We start from the raw sequence: 15320 nt of genomic DNA, 5'->3' as shown, positions 1-15320 counted from the left end.
ACAATTCTTCAGAAAAAATAAATATTCAGTAAACCAATCACAGAAAAAGCTGCAATTTTTTAGTGGTCTAGAAATCTTTAATACTTTTATATATATATATATATATATATATATATATATGATTTAATTAGGCTCTCAGTTCAGAACACTATTTTGTGAGGATGAATTCCATTTGTTAAAACAAAAAAAATTGTATGTAGCCTCGGAGCTGAGGAATAACTTTGATTTGAGGTAGAATTTGTGGGCTCACAGCTTTCTGATCAACCTTGGGCTGCTCTGTAACCTCATATTTCTCTTTCTGTGTGTCAAAGATCTCATCTTCCTGGTGTCTGGCTTTCTGAAGCTTCTTCTTCTTGAAGTAATGTTAGTGAGGTGTTTGGAAATTTTCACCTTGGTATCAATTTTTGTGGAGGTGGCCATAACTAATTTCTGGTATGTTCTACCCAGAGGAACATGGCTGAGGAATGAGGTCCAGTAACAAGTAGCAAGCCACTGCCCACCTTCTTCAAGACAACCACTCCCTTGCCTCTGTGGCACCCAGTGGGGATGATTAGGATGGTCCCTGGAGTGATGCTGGCCCTCAGCCTTCGCACATGCTCACTGAAGGGCTCCTTGCCATGGCTCAACACCTTTTGAGGCACATCCTCAGTGAGTGGCTGGGCATTTTCCCAAGCTTAATCACCCAGGTACCACTGTTTTTGTCACACCAACTGGTTTTGTGAGTAACAAGGACCTTCTTTTTCTTTTCAATCTTGGGTTTAGAAGCTGAGTACTTCCTCTTAGACACAATTTTTTCTGGAATACATCGCAGATTGGGAGTATCTGCTGATGCAAAACAGGTTTCAGTTGCGGCGAGGCCTCCCTTTCTCAGGCATTTTAGCCTGAGAAATAGCCTTCGACACCAGTCTTCTGGGCTTCAGGTTTCTTCCAGTGTCCAGATTCTCGGCCTTTTTACCTGCTATTTTGCAAGACGGGGAAGTTTTTAAAGATGCTAATGAAGCAGCAAACGATCAATGTAACAAATGTATAAATACATAGCTGAGCTCTCAATATAGTAAAGGAAACCCACCTCCTCTCCGAGATTCAGCGAACTCTGATTTTAGGTCTGCCCTTAGAGCATGTACTGCTGGGGAAGGAGAGTGGTGGTTAAATAAGGTTTATATTTTGGTGGACAAAAAAGTTTGGGTTCTCTTCAAAGAAGAATCAGAAATCCTGCACAAGGTGGGAATCTTAAAGCTCTATATCTCCAGCGAAAGGGTAAATAAGGAAAAAATAATCTAGAGGTAAAGAGGTGACAAATCTCACCTAGTTTAAGCATAAAGTTGGGGTTAAGGAAGGCTCTCTGTAGAATTTGAAACCACATGCTCTGCTTTCAATTTGGCACTGCCATTTGGTTTGGGGACCTCATACAAAGACATTAACCTAATACAGTCTCAGTAAGGTAGAACTCTAGATGCCTGATTAAAAAAAAGTTCAAATCCATCCTAGAGGTGTTTGCATCCAGCCCTCAAATCAGAATCCACATTATTTTCTGAGATAAAAGCCAGCTGAACAAATGTTCACAATTTCAAAGATAAATACACATTGAAAATAGGAATAACAAAACAACAGAATTAAGATGCCCTTGTTCCTTAGAATTAAGTTAGTTCCCTTAGAAAAACTAGGCCTAGATGTAGTAATCCAGATTGGGGGGAAAAAAACACCAAAGTTGAGTGATTCTAGCTTGAATGGAAAGCAGTATGTTTGTTGCCATTAAAAGATGCCTACCACTTACAGAATGCTTTAAATGCTGCATGCTGGTATGAACTGCCAGGCAGAAGAGTGACAGGCACACTTTGAAAACTAAAGGATAAATTGGAAAATAAGATTAAATAAAGAAACGAATAGAAAGCTGATGCTGAGGTCCAGACTTCAGGTTAATTGGAACCTATACTAAAAAAATGGTCCTTTAATAGCAGAAATGACAGGTCTAATCTGAAAGATAGTATGAAAGAAAGAAACTCAGCAGAGCCTAGAAAGCTTCTGCAAAATAAAATAGATCAAAAGTAACTTCAGTATTCTGGACCTAGTAAAATCAAATTGACTCCCTCCATAAAGAAAATTGTAAGACATTCCAATTTGAATAAATGAAGGCAGAAAAACATAGCAAATAATGTCAGTTACTTATAACCCGAAGTAACTTAATGGGCTTTACTACTTCTGCTCACAATGAGAGAATGAAACCAATTATTTATTTGTGATGGAAGAGTTGACTAAGAAGTCTGCGAGGCATCTGTCATACAATTCAATGAGATGAGCAGAAAACAGTGGAAAACTGTAGTAGGAATCTTTCACTCCCATCCTTGAGCATGACTGAATTCAAGGTTTGGTGGTGATTAACCTTTTGTCAAAACATAAACTTTAATCACTAATTGACTAAAAGTAAAAATAATCACTGTACATTTACTTAAATGTCTCAAATTTTAAAAAACGCTAATTAATACTCTTAGGGCAAGATGAAACTATTAAAGTGAAGCAACAGATCATTACCAGCAAATTTCACTTGTAAATAAAGTCAAAGACTTACCTCATTATCTTAATTATACAAGTTACATCTGCCATTTCCATACAAGGGAAATAGTTCACAATGGGATCAAATGGTTAAATCTGGTTGCAATACTACTAGATCTAAGAACTATAAAGAAAACATAAAACATGGCTCCATCAAATAGCTGCCCTTAAGCCCCACTTCCACATCTTCTGCACAGGTTAAACTGATATTCATTTAATCACTTAATGTTACTAAGATGTTTAGTCTCTGAATACCCAAAGAATTCACAAAGAATGAATTCTCTTCCACGGCTGTAAGTAGGTGGTCTGTCTATGTCAATGCAAAACTAGCATAACAGCTTATACAGCTGCTGTCTTTGACATATGTCTTTATTAACAAACAAACTTCATAGAATCTAACTTTGCATGTTCAAGGCATGTTTTAAAGCTACATCAAAGCTGTCAGGATCTTGAGTCATAAAAGACTTGTTCATCAGTACAAGTCCAAATGGTGGAGGCATGTGGGAAGGACTTCAGAGGCTCTATGATACAAGACTGTACAAGTTCTTGGCATTATAATAAAAGTTTCCAAACATAATATTATCTTCCATCCCCAGTATTGGACAATACCAAAATTCTCCATGACTTCCTTTTTTTTCTCTTACAACCAACACATGTCAGGATTAACCGAATATAAAAGAGCTTAGAAAATCAAACATTTTAGAATAACACCTTTGAGAATGATGGCGGTGTTTGAGCAGTTTACAAAAAGTCCACTAGAGGGCACCAAAGACAAATGACTAAAATTCCATTAGCTGGCAATTTACACAAATAGTGTGCAATAACCTGTTCTAGGACCTACCATATCCTACCATATCCTTTCTGTCTGACCGCCTGCCTGCCTTCCTGATTCTGCCTCCCCCTCTGACTCTGCCTCCCCCCGCCCCACGGTCCCACTACCCCCCCCCCTTCTTGCTTTCTTTTGTCGGTCATGGTGCTTGAACTCTAGGCCTAGCACTGCCCGAGCTCTTCATCTCAAGGCTTGCGCTCTACCACTGTGAGCCATAGAGCCACTTCCAGTTTTCTGGTGGTTAATTGGAGAGAGAAGAGTCTCAAGGCCTTTCCTACCAAGGCTGGCTTTGAACCATAATCTTCAGATCTCAGCCTCCTGAGAAGCTAGGATTATATGCATGAGCCTGGGAACCTGGCTCCTACCACACTCTTCACATATTTAAAATACATTATCAAATTTTCTTAATAGAGACCCAGAAACACAACAAATCAAAGAAATGTTGGACAAATGGGATTGCATGAAATTGCAGAGCTTCTGCATGGCAAAGGACATAGCTAGCAAGATCAATAGAAAGCCCACGGATTGGAAGAAGATCTTCACTAGCCCTACAATGGACAAGGGTCTCATATCTAAAATATACTTGGGGTCTGGGAAGGTGGCTCAGTGGTAGAGCGCTTGCCTTGCATGCCCGAGGCCCTGGGTTCTATTCCTCAGCACCACATAAGCAAAAAGAAAAAAGCCAGAAGTGGCGCTGTGGCTCAAGTGTTAGAGTGCTAGCCTTGAGCTGAAGAGCTGAGGAACAGCGCTCAGGCCCAGAGTTCAGGCCCCACGACCAGACCCCCCCCAAAAAAATAATAAAATAAAATATACTTGGAACTCAAAAAATTAAATCCCCCAACAACAAATCCTCAAAGAAACAACTACCCAATAAATAAGTGGACTAAAGACTTAAAGAGAAATTTCTCTGAAGAGGAAAGAAGGATGGCCAATAGACACATGAAGAAATACTCAACTTCCCTGGCCATAAAAGAAATGTAAATCAAAACAACATTGAGATACCACCTCACTCCAGTTAGAATGGCTATAATCAAGAACTCTAATAACAACAGATGCTAGAGGGGATGTGGACAGAAGGGAACTTTACTTCATTGTTGGTGGGAATGTAAACTTGTTCAACCACTTTGGAAAGTACTATGGAGGTTCCTCAAAAGACTCCACATAGAGCTCCCCTATGACCCAGCAATCCCACTTTTGGGCATTTACCCAAATGTTTACAAACAAGACCACACTAAGGCTACCAGTACGACTATGTTTATTGCAACATTATTTACTATAGCTAAGATATGGAACCAACCCAGATGCCCCTCAGTAGATGAATGGATCAAGAAAATGTGGTATATATACACAATGGAATTCTATGCCTCCATCAGAAAGAATGACATTGCCCCATTTGTTAGGAAATGGAAAGGCTTGGAAAAATTATATTAAGTGAAGTAAGCCAGGCCCAAAGAAACATAGGTCCCATGGTGTCCCTTATTTGCAATATCTAGTATATGTCTGAGTCAAGCAGAAAAGGTCAGAAAAGGTGATGTTAGGGAAATGAACCCTAAGATATGTATTCAAATTTTTTTTCTTTCATGCAATTGTTTCTAACACATTTATAAGATGATTTCTTTGTTGCTTTGTATGTCCCTCCCCCACAGTATAACCCCTGCTTTCACTGTATTTGATGTTGGTATAATTTGTGGAGGGGAAGGGGAAAAACAAATCATTTAAATAGGGATACAGGTGGACCCATTGCAACAATGAGATGTACAAGTCGTTATGTCGAAAATGAACTTTACAACTTTGGTGGGGGGGCGGATTGGGTGGGGGGACGGAGGGGGGGATGGGAAGGGATGGGAATAGGAAACAAAGGAGGAGGCTACAATGCTTGATAAGAAATGTACTCATTATCTTGCCCATGTAATTGCAACTCCTCTGTACAGTATTTTCACAATAAAAAAAATAAATATACTATCAATTGTGCCATATTTTTATGAAGATTTTCTATCAGCACATATTACTGGGAAGGTTTCTGTGACATTTCCATACATGAACAGTGTACCAGATCAGGCTCACCCCTTCTATCATTTCCCTTATCCCCGCACTTCTTAAGTAATTCCAACAGGTTTAATTGCTCTCTTTTATATGTCGTATTTTTATTAAAGCACTTATAATGTACACAATCTACTTTAGTCATAATCACTCCACTGTCAGTGCTTGTCCTTTAGCTCTTTTCCTACTTGCCCTCTTACTTTTCCCAAATATCCCCCACTTTATTTCTTTTTCTTTTTAAACTACATTATGTATATGAGAGAAAAAAAGAAATCTGTTTTTCTGAATCAGGCTTATTTCACTTAACGTGATAATTTCCAGTTGTCCATTTTGCTGCCACTAACATAATTTCATTCTTCTTTATGGCTGAATAAAACTCCACACTATATGCACCACATTTTCTTCATTCATCTACTGAGAGCACTTAGACCTGATTCCATAACTTGGTTATTGTGAACAGTGCTGCACTGAACATGGACATGCAATTATATCTCTTATATTCCCACTACACTTTCATTGGATATATACTGAGGAATGGTAGAGCTGAATTATATAATAGTTCCATTTTTAGTTTTTTGAGGAACCTTACTGATTTCTATACTGGTTACCAAAAATGTGTAAGGGTTTTTCCATCCTCATTAGCAAAGACATTCTGAAGGGGTGCGATGGAATCACGACGTCATTTTTGGTTTTGTTGTGGTTGCCAGTACTAGAGCTTGAACTCAGGGCCTGGGTACTCTTCCTGAGTTTTTTTGCTCAAGGCTGGCACTCTACTACTTAAACCACAGTTCTACTTCTCACTTTCTGGAGTTTAATCGGAGATAAGAATGTCATGGATTTTCCTGCCTAGACTGGCTTTGAATTGGACTCCTCAGATTTCAGATTTCTAAATAGCTAGGATTGCAGGCATGAGCCATGGGCACCCAGCCAAAATATAGCTTTAATTCGCATATCTGTGATGGCTAAGGCTGTTGGACAATTTTTCATGAACTTATTAGCCAGATGTATTTCATCTTTTGAGAACTGTCTGTTCAGTTCATGTGTTCATATACTGGTTTGATTCTTATTTATATATTTTAGATAGTAATCCTCTCTCAGATGACAAGATTTTTCTCCCATTTTTCAAGCTGTTTCTTCACTAGTAATTGTTTCCCTTGTGTAGAAGCTTTTTAAGTTGATGTAATGGTCATCGTCAATTCTTGCTATTCTTTTCTGAACTGTTGGATTTTATTAATAAAGTTCTTGCCTATGTCTGTATTTTCAAGTGTTTTCTTTATGTTTTCCTCAAAAATTTTCAGTATGAAGTCTTAAATAAAGGTCACTGATCTAGTTTGAAATCACTGGATGAGAAACTGATAGTTTCAGTCTCCTATATTTGGATATCCAAATTTTCCAGCACTATTTCAAAAGAGGCAGTCTTTACTCCAGGGTATGATTTGGGCTCCTTTTTCAGTTGGATTTATTTAGGACCTTTATTCTATTTCATAATGGTCTACCTGCCCATTTTTGTGCCAGTAACATACTGCTATTGTTATTATAACTCTGTAGTAGGTGTTAGGATATTTCCAGCATTGTTATTTTTATCAGGATAGCTTTGTTTGGAGTGTTTCGTATCCTTAAATCAATTTAGGGCTTTTTTTCTAGTTTTATGAAGAATGTCACTGTATTTCTGATGGAGACTGAAACTGTAGATTGCTTGTGACAATACAGTCATTTCACAATATTAATTCTTCTGATGAACATGGGAGATCTTCCCATATTATAGGCTTCCATTTGTTCCCTATTTTATTACAAAAACACAGAACATTTATGCTGAATAGAACATTTATGTTGAGGTTGGCCTAGATAGGCCAAGATGAGATGACCCCAAAATGACAAGCTCATGTTCCCATGCCTAGCTACTGGTTAAGAAGGCTGCTTGAGCTAGCCTCAAACCATGATCTTTCCAATCTATATCCCTCAAAAGGCTAAGGTTGTAGGCATAATCCACTGTGCCAGGATAAGCTTATAATATGTCATCTTACCCTGAAAGTCTGGAAAATAGGTTGGATAAAAATTTTTAACAGGAAGTAGTGCTGTAGCTCAAAGTGATAGAGCACTAGCCTTGAGCACAGCAAAGCTCAAGGCCAGTGCCCAGGCCCAGAGTTCAAGCCCCACAACCGACAAAAAATAATAATAATAATAATAATAAATGACATTTTTCAGTTCTCATGCTTCTGTAAATCAAACTTAAATCAAATTTAATGTCTGAACAAGGATATACCATGTCTGCATAATGTCACATTGTTTCATTTCCAATGGTAAATGATCTATGGAAAATTAGTAAAATTTTTCTCTACATCATTACTACTATGAAAAGACATTCTTAGTACTTTTCTTTAAAGTGGAAAATAAAGTTTCTGGTACATGCATAACAATGAAAAAATTTTCATTCAAGCCTAACACAGAGAAGTATCCCAAGTTGTGTTCAGCATGCCATTTAATTTAAATTACTACTAGTGCTTGTCTATGCCTTATAAATTCAACTTAATAGCATCATTATTCCACTTTTAAGTAATATACCATTAATGAATCTTTGCCTTATTTTATTAAAAGAGCAGGTATGAAACCGTTTTACTACATATATATTTAAGCATTCAAAAGCCTATACAGTATTTCAGTAATCCATAAGGGCAAATTTACAACTATCTTAAAAACTGATTAATTAGTTTAAATGCTAGATGACAATAAATTGCCCTTAGATAATTATAACTTACTGAATTGCATTTTTATACTTTGAATGAGACTGATAAATTAGTATAAACTATAATAGGAATAAGAAAAGGTCTTGTATGTTTACAATTTTTAAACCAACCTACATTACACTTTGTACTTATTTGGTCAAAAATAAATATCCATTTTGTAAAAATTTCTGATTTTCAAATAAAAATTAGCATAATTTAATTATATAAATTGGCCATTAAAGTAAATATCAAAGATATTAGCTGTCTTTTTTTGGGGGGGGGTCGGTTGTGGGGCTTGGACTCTGGGCCTGGGCACTGTCCCTCAGCTCTTCAGCTTAAGGCGAGCGCTCTACCACTTGAGCTACAGTGCCATTTCCAGTTTTCTGGTGGTTTATTGGAGATAGGAGTCTCACGGTCTCGCCTGCCCGGGCTGGCTTTGAACCATGATCCTCAGATCTCAGCCTCCTGAGTAGCTAGGATTACAGGCGTAAGCCACCAGCGCCCGGCTAGCTGTCTTATTTTTAAATGGTACTATATAATCCAATTTAGTTAGGCAAATTTGCAAAAAGACTCTCAGAGAAATAAACAGTATAAACTCACTATACAATTTTGAGACTTCAACATGGGTAATGCTTCTGAAAGCATATACTTTTACAATTGGTGAAAGTACTTTAGATCTATTCTGCATATTTCATTATTCTTATAAAAATGCATGTGTCCATGACTTTTGTCTTATGGGTAATGATTAATCAAGTAAATATGAAGCTTTTGCCTGAAAATATAACCTAAGCAAAGTAAGTCAATGTATCACTATCATACATTAATTTTTCTTATAATTTCAATTAACAACAATGAACATAATAATGTTACTCAGAAATACTAGATTTACTCCAGAGAATAAATGCTTATTTGAATTAAAAAAATACAAAAACACGGTATATTATTTGTCTACAATTTTTTCAGTCCTACCCACAAATGGTAGACATTCTTCCCTACCTTGAACTTAACACATCAATGTATTAATCATCAGTTTTAGCCAAGCCTACCTTACATGAGTTTAGACTACTTCCTCTAACCTATAACTGAGAAAAAACAGACTAATTTACATAAAATTGTTAAATATTTAAAGTAACAATAGTATTTTGAACATGCAAAACAGAATAGTTATATGCATATACTTCTATACCACTGTAAAGGTGAAAAAGTTGAACCATCATAAGTTGTGTATCATCTGTGTGAATCTATGAGTAGAAGTATACAATTATGCTAAACTTATGTTTAATGTTAGGAAAACAGCAGATTGTTTACAACAGAAGAGGTTGTACCATTTTACATTTATACCAACAATAAATAAAGAATCTTGTTTCTCCAGTATTTATCAAGTATTTATAGCACAGTTGGTGATCAGTTGAAATTAAATTTTAGAAGTTATGACATAATAATGTCCAAATGCAAGATGGTTATTCATTAGAGAATAAATGTTAATTGGACACTCGTTAACACAGAATACTACTATATCAACATTACATTCCACTAATGTCATTTTTAAGACATCTGAAAAGACAATCACACATTTAATGCAAAAAATGTTCTAAAAGATGAAACAAACATACCTCATAATTATAATAAAATAATAAACATTATTAACATATTTTAAGAAACAAATTAAAAGTATCGAAAAATAACTCAACAGATTTAAAAAGTCTACTTTCTTAGTATAATTACAAACCGAATTTTCTTCTTCCTCTTCCAGTTCTCGCTGCTGTTCCTCATGTCTTTTAGCTTTGATCTCCATAGCTTCTGTGATCAGATCTCTTAATATTGATACAGGTTTGGCATTCTTGATAAAAGGATGCTAGAAGAGTAAATTTCAATTACGTAAGTTCAAAAGACTTTTCTGAATTGTAGCTAACAAATCTTAAAACACTAGTAAATGCTAACCAAGATCATAGGCTTCAGGACTTTTTTTTAAATACAACTAGATTTGTTAATTAAGAAAACAGTATTTTGGATGATTCTGAAACCATATTTTTTCAGTTTCTTTTTAGAACACCTTAAAGCAAATATATAAAAATATAACTCCATTAATAAAGCTATTATTCTTAAATATATACTTATCAAATTAGTAATATAAGTAGTATTTATATTGTGTATAAAAATAAATTTATACTGGTATTTAGTTATAGAATTTAATTAATCTTTATAAGCTGACATATTTTCAGATTTAACTGATAGCCTATGCAAATATTCCCAATAACACTGAAATCTGAACTATTTGTGGTCATAAGTATTTTAGATATGAGATATTCAATCTGATGATATTAACAGAAATGAGATCAACATAAAAACTAAAACCTATAAAAACTAAACCAATAGAATTGCATCTCTTTTTTTAAAAAAACTAAACTAATAGAATTACATCTCTTTTTTAAAAAAAAAGGTATAGAAACTCACATTCTTTTATGCTTTGTTTTATTCTCTGGAAAAACTATGAGCTACCTCTACAAGCCACATTGTAATTTATAAGAAATGCCAATGTACATATTTAGTTCATTTAGTCTACTGCAACCATGTCTTTGTACTATACATTGTGAATTTACTGCAGTGCCATGTTACCATTAGTCTACAGAACTTAATGCTTTTAAACTCAAAATATCCTCATGTGCAATTTCATTTGTACTCAAGTATATCTTATAGTACAACTAAAAGTTAATGTAGAAATACTGAGTCAAAGAATATAATTTTGAAAAAGCCAAGAAAAATAACAACTATGGAGTTGAGAATTCATTATTAAAATGAGAACCCTCTGAATGTTTTAAAACAGGCTTAAAAGCAAAAGTTAGGCTAGGCACTGGTGGCACCTGTAAGCCTAGCTACTCAGGAATCTGAGATCTGAGGATCACAGTTTGAAACCATCCAGGGTAGAAAAGCCTGTGAGACTCTCTATCCAATTAACCAGCAAAAAAGCTGAAAGTGGAGTTGTAGTTCAAGTGGTAGTGTGCTAGTCTTTAGCAAAAAAAGTTCAGGAATAGTGCTCAAGCCCTGAGTTCAAGCCTCAGGACCAGCACACATAAGTAAAAAAGCAGAAAGTTAACAACGAAGAAAAGAAAGAAGTTAGAAGATCACACTTGGGAAACAAAAAATGAGGCAAAGAAAGTATACAGAAGAAAGTGGGGTGCGGGGGAAAGAAAGAGAGGAGGAGAGGGAAAGGTGAGTTTTATCCATACTTCCTAAGGAGTTTTTCTGGTCAATGTAAAAAAGTCAAAAGGTATTAAGAAAAAATGTTTCCCTTATAAGTACTCACTTGTAAAAGTTGTGTTGCAGTAGCTCTCTGCTCAGGATTCTTCACTAAGCACTTTTTAACAAAATCAGTGAAATCATCAGACCAAAGTTCAGGTTTCCTGAATGTTGGTGGTGGATTTGTAGGAATCATAAAAATAGCCTAGTACAAAGGAGACATTCAGAAGACAAAGTAAAAATCACAATGGCACAACCAAACAAACAAATCTCTTTATCTTTTATCACAGTCAAAAATCTCAGAAACAAATTAAGCTGTTCTCATGTTTCTATTAAGATTGTAATTCAGGAAGCAAGTCCATCTGCTACTAATGTAATCATTTCCCATTAAATTTCCTCTGTTTGAAATGTAGTTCATTGAGCACATCATTCCTTATTTTATCTATTTTTTGTTTTATCAGTCTCGGACTGTAGCCACTTACTACAATGTACTACCATGATTTTCTTTTTTTTTTTTTGTCAGTCTCAGAGCTTGAACTCAGTGTCTAGGCACTGTCCTTGAGTTCTTTTTGCTTGACTAGTATTATACCACTTTGAGCCAAGCTCTACTTCTAGTTTTCAGGTAGGTAATTGGAGATGAGAGTTGCATAGACTTTCCTGCTGGGGCTGGCTTTAAACCATAATCCTTAGATCTCAGCCACCTGAGAAGCATGGGCCACCAGCGCCAGGCTTCAATCAATGGATTTTAACTTGGAAAGTGATCCAAATGATTTTCTGAGAACACAACAGTAAATACTTTCAAGCCTGTTGATTTTAAGTTAATCCTCTTATGGATATATATGTATTATTCTTCAAAAAGAGCAAATCCTTGAATAGATTGAGAATATTCATATACATCTTGCATCATATTACATATGTCAATGATAGTCTTCAAAAAGCAATGTAGGCAATATTAAAATAATTAGCATCTTTTAATGAAACAATAAGTATCTATAAAGCCATTTTCTGTGTGTTCAAATAATGCTGTACATTAGAGTAGCAAAGTGATAGGCCAAAGAATAGCACCAGTGGATTTACTCTACTTAGACAATATCAAGCTCATCTTCCTACATGGTAAGAATCTGCTGGAATTGAGCTTATTTAAACTGAGATATATGTTCTTTTTTTGTGTGTGGGCTTCTTCAAGCTTGATCAATCATCTATTTTGCACACAGTCCTTTCAGTTCTTCTTAAGTACCTGACTTTTTAATCACAGATTTTTTAAATGGTTTGCATAATTTTTTATTTGGTATACACAGATTTTAAAATGGTATACATATCTCAGTGCTCACAGTCAACTGGTGGAGAAAAAATGAGCACATACTAAACAACAGCAAATAATAGAGTGTCTCTGAACAACTTAATCTCAGATGATTCCATAGTTGAGTTGGAGCCTAATGAGGCTAGGACAAAATGGGGTTAACAACAGCAGCTAGAAAGAGGACACAAGTCTGTCTGTTTCTTCGAATGAGAAAATGAAAATAAATTTGAACTCTCATCTCTGCAGAGTTCAAAGTACCTACAAACCCCTATGTAGAATGACCTCAAAGTGCAGGTAAAAGATACTAGATTGTCTAGATAAATGCACTTGTTCATCTGCACTTGTTACAAATTGGCGGATAACAATTCAGTGATTTATGTCCTTGAAGCTAGAGTTCTTTCCTTTGAACTTTGAGCCAATAAGTTCCAGTTTTATCTTCAGATAATCTTAACATGTATGGTTCACCTCTGCAGTAGTTATTAGAAATCCAGGGATAAAAAGCTAAACTCTAACTCTTATTTACCCAGTACTACCATAAAGTATATGCAAATGTCATGTTCTATACTCAAAAAGTCATTGAGCAATTATGAATATTGAGTATAAACTTCAAATAAATAATTCTTACTAGCTGATCTACCAAAATGTTTTCTGGAATACCATATTATTTCCATTTTTTAAATTTTAGAAAATCAATAACAAATGAACAGATTTTTCATAGACCTTACTGTATTGAACTAACTATTCATAAATCACAAAAGATCCTCTTAGAAATTTCCACATTTTATATAAGCTTATTAGGTAATAAGCCCCTCATAGAAAGTTTTGGCAATCAGTCTAGCCTTAGACTAACTCAGTCACCACCAACCAAATCACACATACACACACACACACACACACACACACAAACACACACACACACACACACATTATAGCCATATAATTTATCTTATCTCTAACACCATTTTGATTGAAGAATGTTAGTACAATAAATTATATGATTATCCTGTGTTTGTTTCAACACAATGTGTTGCTTAACTACATACTGAACCTCTGATTAAGTTTTAAAAAACACTTCCCTGATCACAGTAGTAGAGGTGCTACAAAACAGGTAGTTATTGTCTTATTTGGAATTTCATGCCTTAGACTCCAAGATTCTAAAGCTATAGAAAGGGCTTGAACTGAGACACTACAATGCCTAAATTTATAATCTTGACAGAATGAGTCAACACAGATGTCTGAAGCTAAGGATTTCTGAGTGTACAGAAGTGAGGGTCACGCAAAGATCACAAAGAAATCTATGTTTCTATTTAAGAACCTTAGGTATATGAGCAAATTGTATCTTCATAACAAATAAATGAGATAAAGAGTGAAAAGGCACTTTATAAAGCTATAAAGAACTAAATAAACATAGCTGTTACCTGATACCACACATAGTAAGTAGCAAGCTATTTAGCCAAATAAAAACACTGATCGAGAATCATTATACACCAAAATTGACTCATTGAATTGAAATCCCTCTATACATTTAAAGATAATTTAAAAATGAAAATAAATTTTAAAATTAGTGCTTTCTAAAACCAAACTACAGTAATAATTTCTGAGAAGGACAGAGAAAGGGAGAAGAGAGAGACACTACAAAGAAGAGAGCAAACAGTACAACTAATGAACCAAACAGTGGACCTGAAAGGGCGAAAAATGGGCTTGGGTTCTAATTTGCCTGTGAGGGTTCCACTGTGTTTTGTTTCTTATTTTCATCTAAAACAAAATGATCAGATGAGGCAATTATCAGACTTCTCTCAGGGTATAAAAGACTGGTACTAACTGCTTAGCAATCTAGGAGTAAGAATTTAGTTAGATAAATAATAAATCACGAAGAGGAAGGAAAAAAAAATGAGAGGTTTTCTGGATATTAATATAAAATGCAACCCTAAGTTTTTATCACCACTACCTCAAACACAAATATAAAGGTATTGAAGAGAACAGTAGTCTGAGTGAAACTTATTCCTAGAATACAGTCTCTGAGCACTGACTAAAGTGTTGGGAATAGAAATTCAAAACTTCCTTCATCTCTAGTTAGAGAAATACTCATAACTAATCTGGCAAATGAAGGTCAATTTGCCAACCTGGAAAGTGAATTAAGTGAGAAGAAAATAGGTAGTGCCCTGGGTTATATAAGGCGAGTAGCTATCACACTATTCAGTTATTAGGAAATTTCAGTCCACATAGAATATTCTACTGGATAACCCTACTTACTGTAGATCTAACTTCTAATTAAAGGCAATATAGAAATTAGAGGAATAGACAAATTTGCTTAATGGTTTACATTAAGGCAAATTATGAAATTCTACAAAAAAAAAACACATAGCCCTAAAAAGTCAATGTCGCAATGAAAAATGAAAATTGTACGGACATTGAGGGGAGAAAAAGTGATCAGATTTGATTGAAAGAGGTCAAATTTAGCCAGACATTGGAGTCTCATGTCTATAATCCTATCTATTCAGAAGGCTGAGATCTGGTGATACCAGTTCAAAGCCAACCTGGGCAGAAAAGTCAGTAAGACTTTTAGCTCCTACTAATCAACAAAAAGCCACAAGCTGAAGTGAGGCTCAATGATAGAATGTCACCTTGAGAAGAAAAACAA

The 15320-nt window shown here is 35.2% G+C and overlaps 1 protein-coding gene and 1 pseudogene across 1 annotated transcript in view; both read right to left on the bottom strand.

Moving 5' to 3' along the window:
* Positions 1-15320, bottom strand: part of Stk3 (serine/threonine kinase 3) — a 235087-nt gene that overhangs the window by 85958 nt on the left and 133809 nt on the right. The window contains exons 7-8 of the mRNA XM_013012550.1: positions 11447-11584; positions 9872-9997 (exon numbers count right to left, since the gene is read on the bottom strand). Of these exons, the coding sequence (XP_012868004.1) occupies positions 9872-9997; positions 11447-11584 (264 nt within the window). The remainder of the gene's footprint in view (positions 1-9871; positions 9998-11446; positions 11585-15320) is intronic.
* On the bottom strand, positions 141-2571 carry LOC105982697 (annotated as a pseudogene).

The sequence above is a fragment of the Dipodomys ordii genome, unplaced genomic scaffold (assembly GCF_000151885.1).
Source record: "Dipodomys ordii isolate 6190 unplaced genomic scaffold, Dord_2.0 Scaffold17, whole genome shotgun sequence".
In the NCBI taxonomy this organism is placed as follows: domain Eukaryota; kingdom Metazoa; phylum Chordata; class Mammalia; order Rodentia; family Heteromyidae; genus Dipodomys; species Dipodomys ordii.
The sequence above is the reverse complement of the archived record's forward strand: the minus strand, read 5'-3'. Positions and strand labels throughout refer to the sequence as shown.